General features: G+C 39.0%; 1 protein-coding gene across 1 annotated transcript; it reads left to right on the plus strand.

The window, feature by feature from the left end:
- The first annotated feature begins 3933 nt into the window (after nucleotides 1-3933).
- LOC126624039 (fructose-1,6-bisphosphatase, cytosolic) lies at nucleotides 3934-7069 on the plus strand. Its single transcript, XM_050293034.1, has 3 exons — nucleotides 3934-4552; nucleotides 5549-5945; nucleotides 6373-7069. Exons 1-3 carry the CDS (start codon nucleotides 4100-4102, stop codon nucleotides 6771-6773), a joined length of 1251 nt encoding a protein of 416 aa, XP_050148991.1. The 5' UTR covers nucleotides 3934-4099; the 3' UTR covers nucleotides 6774-7069.
- Nucleotides 7070-14206: the final 7137 nt, after the last annotated feature.

Genomic DNA, 14206 nt, shown 5'->3' on the forward strand with positions numbered 1-14206 from the left:
TCTCTTCCCAATCTTTGGAAAACATTCTTAGAGGTCTCTCATTCAGCTGCATGCATATCATTTTTGTGGGCCTCTTGCTCTTCTTTTTCTCTTCTTTTGATCAGCTCCTAATCAATAATGGCTCCTGACGCTGGGACTTCTAGCTCACACTCACATTAACATCTACCACACAATACTACTCCTTTGATTATGGTCGCCTTGGGTTTCTCGGGCAACTTGATGGCTCCCTTAGTTGGCCTGGCAATTTGCCTTTGTTATGTTTTCAACTCTCAAGTAGCTTTTCCTTTCCCCTTTTCAGCCTACGTCAAGTTGATCATGTTTATTGGGGCTTCTGGAAAAGGATCAGTATCAACCATCATATTAGCCTGCGATTTTTCCAGCAACAGCTTTCCTTTGATGATGAGATATTGTATCCAATCTCTAAACTGGACACAGTTGGTTATGGAGTGATTGAAAGTGTAATGCAGCTTGCAATACTTTTTCCTTCTCAGTTTTTCAGGTTTGGGAAACTTTTTGGTGCTATCGGGCATGATGACTCTTGCCTGAACCAGCTCTTCATAGATTTCAACTACCTTGGTTAGATCAATGGAATAACTTTGATACTTGGGAGGTTTCATTGGTACGAATCCACTATCATTCATGACCACTTTCTGGTCGTTAACCAGCTGGACCAATTCCTTTACTGTCAAAGGCTTAAAGGGAATGGTCATCTCTGCTGCACACATATCAATTCCATCTCTTCCATAACCATCATTTTCTTCCAGCTTCATCCCTTTAAACTCCATTTGATAAATGTCAGCCTTGTTTTTATAGAAATGAGGTACTTTAGAGGAATGATTTGCTTGTTGTTCTTCGATCAACAATTTTTCATACTTGGTGGCAACAATCACTAGTTCTTGCAACTCATTAAACTGTACATCATAAAACTTATTCCTCAAGGGTAACCTCAAGGCTTTCTGAGCAATAGCTATAAGCTGGACATGGTTGATAGGAAATTGGCATCTCATTCTTGTCTTCATAAACCTCATCATGAAGTCCTCGGTAGATTCATGCTCGTACTGCTTTACCTCAACCAGATCGTTGATGGTCATTTCTGACTCCTTCCTGTAAAACTACTTGTGGGAAGCTGTCTCCATTTACCCCTAGTTAACAATAGAATTTGGAGGCAAAAAAGAATACCACTGAGATACTGACTCTGTCAATGAATTCCTAAACAACCTTAACTTATAGTTAGGATTATCTTCAAATGCCACATAATGGTTGGAGAATTTGAAGATATGGTCCCTGGAGGACACACTGTTATCTTCCTCGCTGAATGTTGGGAATGTAGGCATCTTGAAGTGGAATGGGATTCTGCTCATCAATGAACTCTGGGTAGGGCTTTTGATAGGTAACCTTAAACAGTGGGCGAGCTTGTGGCTGAGCATTTCTCACGACCATCCTTCTAAACTCGGTCAACTCATCTCTGAGTTGCTGATTGGCCGTATTATTAGGCAGGGTATGTGAAAGTGCCCACTTCGGGCTACGATCGTTGCCTGAGTTAATCTCATTTCTTACTTCGGGCTTCCTCCATTAGGCCTCTCCTCCTTTACTGGCCAAGGGTGGTGGCCTATAAAGAGGAGGCTTGTCTGCCTTGGTAGGCTCCTATTTCTCGCCGGATTCCCCGATCAACTGAGGCATCCCATACTTCGTCATTTCTTGACCATTCTACCCCCTACTGTTTAGTGAAAATAGGGGGTCGGGCAACTCTGCTTCCAGAATTTCTTCCAACACTAGCTGACTAACTCTTGACCCTTTCTTGTTTTTTCCTTTATTCTCGTTTTCCTTCGGTAAAGAAAACAGAGGAATAACTGGCTTCATCACATGACTGGCTTCTCTTATCATCTCTCTAGTACGATTATTTTCTAGGGTAGAGTACTCCAGATCTAGCCTTCTTTGTAGATTCCCTGTTAGGGAACATAGTCTACTTACTTCCCCTATAGTTTCTAGAGAGATTTTCTCCATGCTTCTTAATATAGCAACCATGTAGCCTGTAGGTCTTCATTTGTGACCTTTGCTCCTGTTTCTTCAGAATGAGTCGGGTTTTTCGTCAAGACAGGTCCTTGTAGATCTTCGGGGAGATTCATCATGTTTGATCTTTGGCATATACTGGTGTGGTTTTGCTCTGTTTTCCACCTGAAGATTTGCTATTTCCTTCGTCTTCTTGGCATACAAGACTTGTGGGTCCCACTGGGCGTGCCAAAACTATGTTTGGGCAGGAATTTCCCTGGAGAAGACCCTTGGCTCGAGCACACAACTCCTTAAGGAGTTGGCACTTAGGTTGGTTGTCGGGCTCCTGCTTGTTGAAAGGCTGCAAGATGAGGACATAGTTAGTTTTGAAAGGTGCCTTTGTAGGGTCTTAGGTGTAGGCCTTGAGGCTCGCAATCAAAACTAACTAAATGCTTAGGCGTGCCACTGCCATCTCAATATGGCAGATGTAGAACAAGTGTGTTTAAGTCGATTACTTGTGCCCCAAGTTATTTTGACTTCTTGTTATCAAAGGATTGTCGTAGATGAGTTAAGTCTACACTAAGTTCTTTTTTGTGCTTTAAGATCAATGACTTTTATTATCTTGTATGCTTTAAAGGTTAGAAGTCCAGATCTGATTCAGCTATCAGTCTAGTTCCCGTTCAATCTTTTATAACAGTAAAACTACTAAATGAACCATATCAGAGTGCTAATGGAACATTTGATCATCAAATGACTAGAAATGACTTGAATATATACTAGAGAGTACATCATAATACAAAATCTACTAATTGAAAGATAAAATAAAGAGAGTCGGGCAAGATTTCACCTTGTCAGGCAAGGGTGAACGTCTTGCAATTTCTTCTCTTTGTGATTACAGAGGTTTGTGTGTTAAAAGGGATAAGTGGAAAACAAGTTTACATGAGGAAATCGATACTACAACATCTGGAGAAGGTAGCAGAGCTTTTACATTTGATAAAAGATGACTTTCTAAGGGAACTATTGCTAAAAGGGTTTGGAAGGTACGAACTAGCTTGAGAGCAGAGTTTGTATGCTTGTTTGTTTGATTGGTTGAGTGTCATTGTCTCTGGGCCCTGCCTTCCCTTTTATAGGCATTTCATCTTGGCTGTTACAAGCTTTGCCCGAAAGCACTTAGTGAGTCATCATCTTTTTTACATGTTCTGCTATTCGGAAAGTGCTTTTGGGCTGAGAGTGGGTTGATTTCCATCGGTTGTCACTTCCCTTGTAAGCACTTAGCATTTGCATTAATGGGGAGCTGACATATTGTCTTGAGATTGATGGATGGGCCTGGTGCTAGGCTTGGGGCAATTCTCCTTCCTTTAGCTCTTATGGGCTTTCTTCTTTTTATGTCAAAAGTTTAAATATTAACCCAAACAGTTTGAGTATGGGGTCACGACTGGTGACTTCTTCCAGTACTAGTGGCACTGCTGCCAATGATGAGGTCCACAAGTATTATTTTCAATAGGCATATTTGTCGATTTACAAGTTGAACTTATGTAAAGCTGTCAATTTTCCCTAAATACCTTAGTTTTAGCTGATGATCCCCTGAACTTTATAATTAGCAAATTTTCTCCTTGAATTTTAATTCTAGCCAATTACTCATCTGAACTTTTATAAATAGCGAATTTTCCTTCTAACTCTAGAGTTTAAAATCTTCATACAATTTTCCATTTGTTTGGATCATACCTACGACACATGACAACTGTATGGGATATTGAGAAAGAAATATTTGATATTTATTATCTAACACTAGTAGGCAATTGACAATGTACAAAATTTTAGAAGAGTAACCGATTAAAATTAAAGTTTAAAAAGAAAATTAGTAATTATAAAAGTTCGGAGTAATGAGTTAAAATCAAAATTCAGAAAAACAACTGGCAGCACTATAAAAGGTGAGAATTGTGGACGAGCCCATTGAGCCGGGTTTTGTATATGCTTTGCTGCCTATTTTCTTGAATGATATACAGCAAATCCCTTATCCCCTTTCCTTGAAAACTCAATCAAGTCCAAAAATGGCACCACTCTAATCAAAGGCTCAAAGCCCCCAAACCCAAACTCAATATATATTATCATGCCATTACCCACCACAATCATAACCATAACACCACCGCCCACCTCCTACCCTGCTCCAATTTTCCCACCAAATCGCCCTCATTTCCCGCCCAGAAATCTGTTTACTACAAAAGCCATCCTCCACAACCACAGACCAACAATGGCAAATCTTTCTGGGTTCGGTTTCAGTATTGGGTCCCGACTGGTGGTGGCTTCTTCCGGTACTAGTGGCAGTGTTGCCGATGATGAGGTGCGCACCCTGATTGAGTATGCGTCCGGCGAGGGAGGTGCCACTGTAGGAGATGATCTGGTGCTTCTGTTCCACCACTTACAGTACGCCTGCAAGAGAATCGCAGCTCTTGTAGCTTCTCCTTTCAATTCCAGCCTTGGAAAGCACAAGGGTCTCGCTGGCGGCGGCGCTTCGGCTGCTGGGTCAGGCCGGGATGCACCGAAGCCTCTCGATATCGTTTCGGTAAGTTTAACCCCAAGATATAATTGTCTTCAGGAAGTTTGTATTCTCTATGCAATCATGCATACTCATGGGTTTACTCATGTGTATAAACCAATGCTTTTTGTTGATTTTATTTTAATTGAGTCATTGGAGGACGCTGTGTAGGACTGATTTGTTTAAAGCTCTAGTTTCAGTGAGTAAGGGTTAAATTTTTAGCAGAAAATAACTCCCTATTTTGTTGAAATGTCCTCAAATCTGTATGGAAACTGACAAGAGATGTGGACAAAATTGAGGGTGCCTATTCGTTTTGTTTGAAAGGAAACATAATGCCATTTGGTTGGCTTGATGGGGTGTAAGTTTTGAAATCAAAAAATGGGGTCAAAACCGGAGCCAAAGGGCTTGTGTTTGGTTTGCAAATTTCCATAATTTATGCTCACATCCCTTCCCATACATATATGTATACCTATGTTGTTCTTCTAAGCCACATCAAATCCGCATTGAGTGGGAAGAACCTGACTGCCCCAGTATAACACAACTTTTGGTCAGAAGTGAAGTGGTAGGTATTGTTGATGATTATCTAGTGAAACGCCTATTCAATCTATTCTTCTAACGTCGTGATGATGGTACAAGCTGTACGCACCAAATATGGGTGAGAAAATCTATGACATATCCATTGAAATGACTCACCTATGGCATGGTCATTTAAGATTATTTGTTTATAATAGTGATTAAACGAAATGCTTAAGGACACTAGCTTCTTCAGCTGGTAAATTTTCTTGTTTTGTACAAGAGGTGTAGGATCAAATCCTTTCTTCACTAAGGTTCCAAGGGATTTGAGCTTTCCATCTTTGGTGTACAGTGTTGTTACCAAATGAAAAATCTAATGTTCTGGTGATATAGCACTGATCTTTCGTTGCTCTGTAAGTTCTCACACCGGCTTGCCTTATTGTCAGGAGCAATCTAGTAATGGTGAAATCGAAGAAACATTTCTGATTAACTAAAGTTTCTTATTTGCAGAATGAAATCATCTTGTCATCTCTTAAAAATTCTGGAAAAGTAGCTGTCATGGCTTCAGAAGAAGATGATACTCCAATTTGGATAACCGATGATGGCCCATTTGTGGTGGTAACGGATCCTCTAGATGGTTCTCGAAATATTGATGCGTCCATTCCCACTGGAACCATTTTTGGGATTTATAAACGCCTTCCGGAGCTGGATCATCTACCAAAGGAGGAGAAGGCTTTGCTGAATTCACTCCAGAAGGGAACTAATCTTGTTGCTGCCGGCTATGTTCTTTATTCATCTGCCACAATATTCTGCACCAGCTTTGGTTCAGGAACACATGCATTCACACTGGATCATTCAACAGGAGATTTCATTCTCACACACCCAAGCTTAAAAATTCCTCCTCGAGGTAAATTCCAAACTAATATGCTTCAACATATGAGATTTCATTTGACAATTTATTACATTTTTACGGAAAGAAAAAACAACAGATTATTTAGAAACCATCACAAAATTATCTAACCTGTACGATGACTATTACACCTTGAAAAGAAATTGCACTATAATGGTTATTGACTGCTATATAAGTCTTCTGAAAAATACTAGTAGAAGCATTGAATTGCGCTTACGCTGGCTCTTTATTTTTCCAGGAAAACATATTCTGTAAAATGGTGATTGATGATACTGAAAACTGCTAGATAGAAGCATTTAGATTGCGCTTACACTGGCTCTCTTTTTTTTCCGGGAAAATATATTCTGTAAATAATGCTCGATGATACTGAAAAATGCAGGATAGAAGCATTTAGGTGTGCTTACGCTGGTTCTTCATTTTCCAGGGCAAATATATTCTGTAAATGATGCTCGATATTTTGACTGGCCCAACGGATTAAGGCAATACATAGACACTGTGAGACAAGGGAAAGGCAGATACCCCAAGAAGTACTCTGCACGTTATATCTGTTCTCTGGTAGCAGATTTTCATCGAACTCTACTGTATGGTGGAGTGACAATGAATCCAAGGGACCACCTTCGTCTGGTTTACGAAGCCAACCCTCTTAGTTTTCTGGTGGAGCAAGCCGGGGGCAAAGGTTCTGATGGTAAAAGTAGAATTCTATCGATTCAGCCAGTCAAGCTGCACCAAAGGCTGCCTCTGTTCTTGGGGAGTTTGGAGGACATGGAAGAGTTAGAGAGTTACGGAGATGTGCAACAGAAAGTGAACCCAGGATACGAGGTTTGACAACATCAATAGGCTGATCTCACAAAATCCAGTTGATATATCGTCTGAGTAAAACCTGGGAATGGCTTATTTTCTTGGTCACAAAGGTCTAACTGTGATTTCTGAAGCTGTGTGTGATTCCTCGTGTCCTCGGAAACTAAATGTCATTAAGAGTGTAGCTGTGAAAAACCAGGTGACATGAATATCTTCTGTATGTGATTTATCATGTAAAGAAGACTAGTTTGTATGATATGTTCTTGTAATTAAGAAGTCCTGTTTGAGCAAAAAGTTGCCCAGAATTGATGACTCTTTCTTTATCTCATTGAAGTGCAGCAGGTAAATGATATTTGGCTAAAGTATTAGTGAATGAAATAAATTCATGAGGACCAAAAAACAAAAAGGTATTTCATTGACGCATAGATAAATAGTTATAAAGGAAAATAGTTTTTTTTAGTAGAGTGGTAACGTTACTGTGTTCAATGGTTGCTTGTTAGCGGAAAAAAGAAAGGAAAACTAATGAAAAAGGCTTGAAAACTTTGAGTTTTAACGATAAGGACAAAATAAAGGGTAAGGTGAATAGTACCAGGATTGACTTTTTAGCGTAAAAATGTGGTTTTTTGTTAAAGTGAACAGTACCGCGGGTTTTTCGTTAAAACTCCCAAAAAAGAATAGATGGAGATTAAACCTGCACTATAGTGCATAGACATGATTGTTATATGTCATGTGGTAAAGCACCATTTGCTATCAAGAAAAGTTTTCTTTTTTGGTCCAAGTATTGAATCAAAATTTTAAAATTATTATTTGATGCAATTAGAATTGTTCCCAACAATAAAATGATTAAAAAAATCTATTGGAATAAAAGAAATTAATAAAAAAGCTCCTTGATGGTCATACAAATTAATCAGCGATTTTGAACAACAGGAGGGGGGGAACCAAAGAAACTGTGGTAGAGGATCATCAGATTCGTTCAAGAAAATCCAAACGTGTAGTTATTTTTACTGATAACCAACAAAATATTGATGCTTGTTACAACACGGCGAAACAAGAAGGTTCGAATGAAATCCAATTAGAAAAAAAAAAGAATTTTTAGTATATCTAATTTTCTTGGGATTGTAGTTCAATCGGTTAGAGCACCGCCCAATCAAGGCGGAAGCTGCGAGTTCGATCCTTGTCAGTCCTGACCTAGGTTCCGATGAATCGATCAATTCATCTCTCCATTATCTGTGAAAGGGGGCAAAGAGTAGGATATAATTCGCAGCAGGAGAATCCTTCTTTCGTAAGATATCTCTATTACTCACTTGAAATAAACCGTGACACATACTTTATAATCATTATTTTTTAGGTATGAGCACATATTTCATAGTTTAAGAGTGCTAATTTTTAAGATTATTGGTCTCAACAGAAACATTTTATGTTTTAATTTTTTTGTATACAAACAATAAAGAAAATAGGAAGTCAAATTCGAAACCTCAGTTGCAATAATGAATGTTCTTAAACATTTGATGTAACGACCCGTTCAGGATTCTACGAAACACAGAACATCGAGGGTAATTTTGCAATTTCACGTGTGGGAGATATTTTGCATGTTTGCCTTTTACAGCTTGTTTGGTGTGCCAGTGGGGCCCACCCCTTTTATTTGGTCTCCCGGTCCTTTCTCTTTCTTCCCTCTTGCCCCATGTTCCCCCCCCCCCCCAAACCTATCGGTTCTTTTTCTTCTCTCTTCTCTCTTATCTCCCTCTGTTTTCTTGGAACCTAACCTTCCCCGAGGGTACCTTACACACACACAACACACAAACAACAACAACAACAACAGCAACGACGACAACACCACCACGATCTGAACCTTGTCGTCTCGACCCCAGGCCAAGGTTGTGGAGCTCCGGTAGTGGAGGAGTTCACTGTTTTGGTCTTCCTCAATGAACTCACGGTGAGTTCTCGCTACCCCCGAGGTAGTTAAGTCCTTAGAACCATTTGGGTTGTGTTTTAAGGTTAGATTAAGGTAGGTTTTAAGTTGTGTACGCATGTTGGACGCAGAAACAGCTCGGGGGAAACTTTCCCCATATTCCAATGAGAACCATCACTTTACAGGCCATTTTCCGGCCAACTCTGGCCACGAGATAGGTATAATATTCTTCCTTGTTCCTTGGGTTTCAATTTGGTATATTGAATGACTAGTTTTAGTTAAGATTTGGGGATGAACGGAGCTTGGAAAGCTCCGACTTTCTTTTTCTTGGAAATCGACCAACCCATGGCTTGAAACCTGGTCGACCCGACCTGCAACCCAAAACCCGATCCAAAACACAAATCTGACTCGGATTCGACCCGACCCGAACCAGATGGAATATTCTTCGAAATATTCCTTTAAGGAATATTCTCTGGAATATTCCTATTGACTTTTCGTTGACTTTTACGAAATTCGTCCGGGATCCCTCTTAGGGTATTTCGATGCCCTAATTCCAAATCCGTACTCTGTTTTCCCAAATTCAACCATTTTAGTAGGGTCTTACTAATTGGTCCCTTTATGTGCTTAGGAGTGTTTATTAATGACGATTTCGTCCTCCCTTGTTCGAACGGCTCTTCGGCGACAAAGTATCTGTGAGTGGACCTTTCTAAAATGCATGACTTTTATTACTAGAAATGCATACATGAAAAGCATGATTTTATGACTACATTTTATGAAACATTTATGAGTTATCGGATTTACGCTTTATGAAATATCATGCTTTATCAAATTTACGTTCTTTGAAATATTTATGAATATACATACTCATGAACACGGTTTATGATGATGTTTTGAGCTAGAACGCTCCTATGTATTTATGATATGATGTTTGAACTATTGAGCTTCGATGAGATATATTTTGGAAAGTTTACGGTCAGGATTTTATGTGTTTACTTTGTGGATATATATATATATATATATATATGTGTGTGTGTGTGTGTGTGCGCGCACCTTCGGGTGGGCGATATAATGCCTTTGGGTGGAAGATATGTATGCCTTCGGGCAGGCGATGTAGTACCTTCGGGCAATTGTAATACCACTACTAAGCACATTATATATTATATATGTTTTACAAAGGTTTTATGGCATGTTAGGGTTTTCGGAAAACCTATTACTTATTAGCTATATGAGTTTTCCTAAAACTGGGGGTTATTACGTTTGAAGAGTAATTGTTTTAGTATTACTTATATATAAACTTGAATCCCTGTGTCAAGGCACTCCTACATTGGTATATTCGAGTCCTCTAGTGCAGGACCCATTCCTTTGTTTGTACCTTTTCATAATATTTATTCTATAGTATTCTTGATTAGTTGTATGCTCTGAACATGTTCCCACTTTTGCATATTCTTTATTAGTAAAATTTAGGTGTTTTATTTACACTCATTCTTTCTTCATAAGTTACATGCATGTTAATATGGCTTTGTCACCCTTGGATGTCGGCCAGCTCGTGCCTACCTTGGTGTTTGGAGGATATTGGGGTTGAGCGTGTTAGTTTGGTCTCAGAGCATGGTTTGTTCAGAGCATACTTAGGATCATCTCTTACTCTAGTAGTTGTCGACTTTGATATCATCTGGATGTCATGACATCCGTTTACTGGTACCTTTTCGGAACAGTTGCGTAATCTTCTTTCTGTCTGAATTGCCAAATCCTTATTTGAAGTACGAAAATTCATGTAGGGGCCTCATCAGCGTTGTAATTGTTTGATGGATGACTTTCAACAACGGACCGACACTCTGCGACATGCATTCCCTGGGAATGACTGGCAGAGTTAGATTTACATTAAAGTGACATGAAATAGAAAAATCTTAGTGAGAGGAAGTTTGGTTAAGACTAGCTGAAGATCTGAAACGAGGGTGATACTCTGCAACTTGCATTCCCTAGGAATGGTGGGCAGAGTCTTATCTATATGGAGATTAGTCAAAACATTTGAAGTTCATTTGGAGAAAGTGAGTAAGCACTAGTTCTATACGAAGTTTAGCAAGTGTTAGTTTGGTTGGACCGAATCAATGTCCTCGAGCTTGTTGTTTCCTCTGACGAAATTCATGTGGACCCTCAGAAGATTTCTCGGTGATTGCATTTCCTAACAAGTGGACAAATGCTCTAGCGACGTTCATGAACCACTGACCGGTTATTCCACCTATATTTCTACAGATTCGTGATTTTCTTATCGATAACCTTCTTGTCTACTCCAACAACGAGGTCAAGTTAACTAAACATCAACAGTCAGCTTTGCATCAAATTCAAACGTTGATTTTGTTTAGATTAGATTCTTTTCTTGGGAGACTCTTTTGTAGCATACGTTATTCTTATCAATTTCCAAAAAAAGTTACAATTGTTGAAAATTGAAAATCCTCACAAGGTGTTGTGAAATACGAAATATCTTTGGTCTTGTCAATTTCTATCTGCAGTTCTTAATGATTCTTTGAGCATACCCTTATTTCTTTTTTGGCTAAGAAACAAGTCAATTTTATTTAAGATGTTGAAGGTGAATGAAGTTTCTAACAACTAAAATATTGTCTCAGTTAATCATTGTTCTTACATTTTTCGATGACATCGATAAATTTTGAATTCTACAGCGATGTTTTATTGAATGTTTGGCTGCACACTGATGTAGCATGACCGAGTATGTCACGCCCCGACCCCGACATACGTCTAGGATCGACACTTGACATCACCAAATACCTGTATATCTAACATATCCCGCCTCTGGAATATGTACCAAGCACAACTCCAGCCTCGAATTGCGTAGTGATTTATCGTATACTTTATGGTTGCATCTAACCTTTTTGTTAGGCTGCCTACATACCCTAAACATGGATCAAGCCATTCGTAGTTCGTCCATGGTTAAAAGTTAAACTTTCAGTAAAATACTTCTAGTAGAAAGCATAAAGTACTATAGTACGCATCAACCATAAGCCAAACCACAGTTGTCATATAGCCGTTCACACAGGTATGTCATTCACACCCACACATATGCTTTCCAACATCATTCCATGATCACGTCAGTCAGAAACACATCTAATGAACTGAAATGCAGGCCTAGAGTGACACAATTCGGCCGAAGCCTACATCTATGAAAAATAGGATTTCAGACCACTCAACGAAATCCAACAACATCAAGTTCCGTACCACTCAACGGAACCAAAATACCAAACGGGATTCTGGACCACTCAACGAAATCCACATCAAGATACGATTATGGACCATTTAACGAAATCACAAAGTAGAAGGGATTCCGGACCTCTCAACAGAATCCGAGTGGATACGATTCCGGACCTCTCAACGGAATCCAGACGGAGCAAGGAACCAAACCACTCAACGGAACCCCAACGAATACCCAGTTCCGGATCACTCAATGGAACTGAGCAGAAGTCCAAGAATATGACAAAGGCTCAAGGAAACAATACATAAATCAAGTACTCAATTTAGAAGGGTTGAACGAAATGAAACAAAACACAAGTATTAAATGTAGAACGACTCAACGAAACGAGAAATGAAATAATGAAACAAAGGGTGAAACAAGTCTCAAAGCAACAAACCCCATAACAATGGGTTAACGGTCCACTACTAGCCCTCACATTTCATCACATCAAGCCAATCATACAAAACAAACCATATTTCCAAATATACAAGTCAAATCTCATTCATAAATATAAATCGATGGCTAAGTATTAAAAATAACAATTCAATAGAAAAAAATATTTATAAAACCAAGTCATATCCACACAGGATAACAATTACAAAAACTGGGTAATCACCAATATCACATATATTAAAGTCACTCACAAAAATGATAAACCTGTATCAAGTCAAACCATCTACTCTGTAACATTGCCAAACTAGAAATAACCAAATGTTGTGCAAAGAGTGTCTTCATAAATGGTAAAATGCCACCTATTGGTGATCATACATCTTGTTCCTTTGTGGAACAATATTTATCAGGATATGAGTAATGATCCATCAGAGCTATCATTGAGATGTGAATCCATGCCAACTACACAACATTTTCTTAAACATAAATGTTTAGACTTCATTAATAGCAAACTAGATCATAAAAAAAAAATCCATATTATTTGTAGCACATTCCTGCCTAGCAATTACAGGAAAGAAAGACCACCTTAGAAGGAGCATGAGAATAAAACTTGATCCCACTTTTAATCCCACATGACTTATAAAATAACTAGCTAACGTACCACAATTGAAGTCATCTGGAAAACATAATCAAGACCAATATACATCTTTAAGGATTGGGAATGTAGAAGCATTGTTAAACTAAAGCTATAAGAGACTTCCCAACATGCACTAAGGTACCATTAGATTACCACATAACACAAGTATTTACACCCACTAGGGCTCGGTGCAAAGAAAGTAGAGAAGTTATTTAATGAGGTCTAACTCCAACTAATATCAAAAACCACTTCCCAATAGTTTAAAAGAGTTAATTCATTACTACAACATGTTCATCATCATGGTGCAAAGACTACAGCTCATGTCTCACAAATTTTATAATCTATACAGACATTGTGATTTGGTGACAACTAAATAAAGAGCACCTCCCTTGTTGCTTCACTTATCTCCCTAAGACAACACGATAATCAACCAAACATTTCAACCAAATGTATGTTCTCACAGTAAATTAACAATCCCAATTCAGCAGATATATAGTATCTCAAGAAATATGCTTTCCAATCTCTACTTAATTATTGGAATTCTAATTCTTTAATTCAAAAACTACTTCTCATCCATACTAAAGCATGCAAAACTGATTGGAAAAAAAAATTTCAAAATAACAGAACCAAAGCAATCCAAATCCAATAGATGACAAGAAACCAAAGTGGAATACCTTATCCCAATAATATGAACTTGGAAAGCTAGAAACTTTAGATACCATGCTGTTGAAGCTGGATTAAGAACTCGTTTTGTTTCTCTTTGAAACCAAAACCCAAGGCTGAGACTTTGATAAATGATAAGGGTATCACTATCACCTTATCAGTGAACAAAACAAAGCAGATCGAAAATGATAGTGGGTGGAGAAGTTGAGTTTAGGTAGGAAAATGGGGAGAGAGTAGAATACCGCAGACCCCCCTACACTCATCCACTCCCTTCTCTGATTGGTCTCTATTCTTTTCCCTCATTCCCTCATCCTGATTGGGCAGCTCCCCCGCCCCCAAGTCACAGCCATCCACCTTAAAGGTGGGCACGGGCCAGGCCAGGCCTAAATTTGGAAGGATTAGAATTGACCCGCTTAAAAAGGAAACGGGACAGGCAGGGCTGGATATTGCAATTCTGATCACTGGAACCAGACCCGACCCATTTGAAATTGACCGGTTCAGGACGGGTCTTCTTACTTTTTTTTTCTCTCGGTTTTGATCGCCTCCCGACTTCCTCATCCTTTAGATCTTCGACTCGAACCGTTGTGGTTCGCCTCCTGCTCCACCACGGTCACAATTTT

The sequence above is a fragment of the Malus sylvestris genome, chromosome 5 (genome assembly GCF_916048215.2).
Source record: "Malus sylvestris chromosome 5, drMalSylv7.2, whole genome shotgun sequence".
Classification (NCBI taxonomy): Eukaryota; Viridiplantae; Streptophyta; class Magnoliopsida; order Rosales; family Rosaceae; genus Malus; species Malus sylvestris.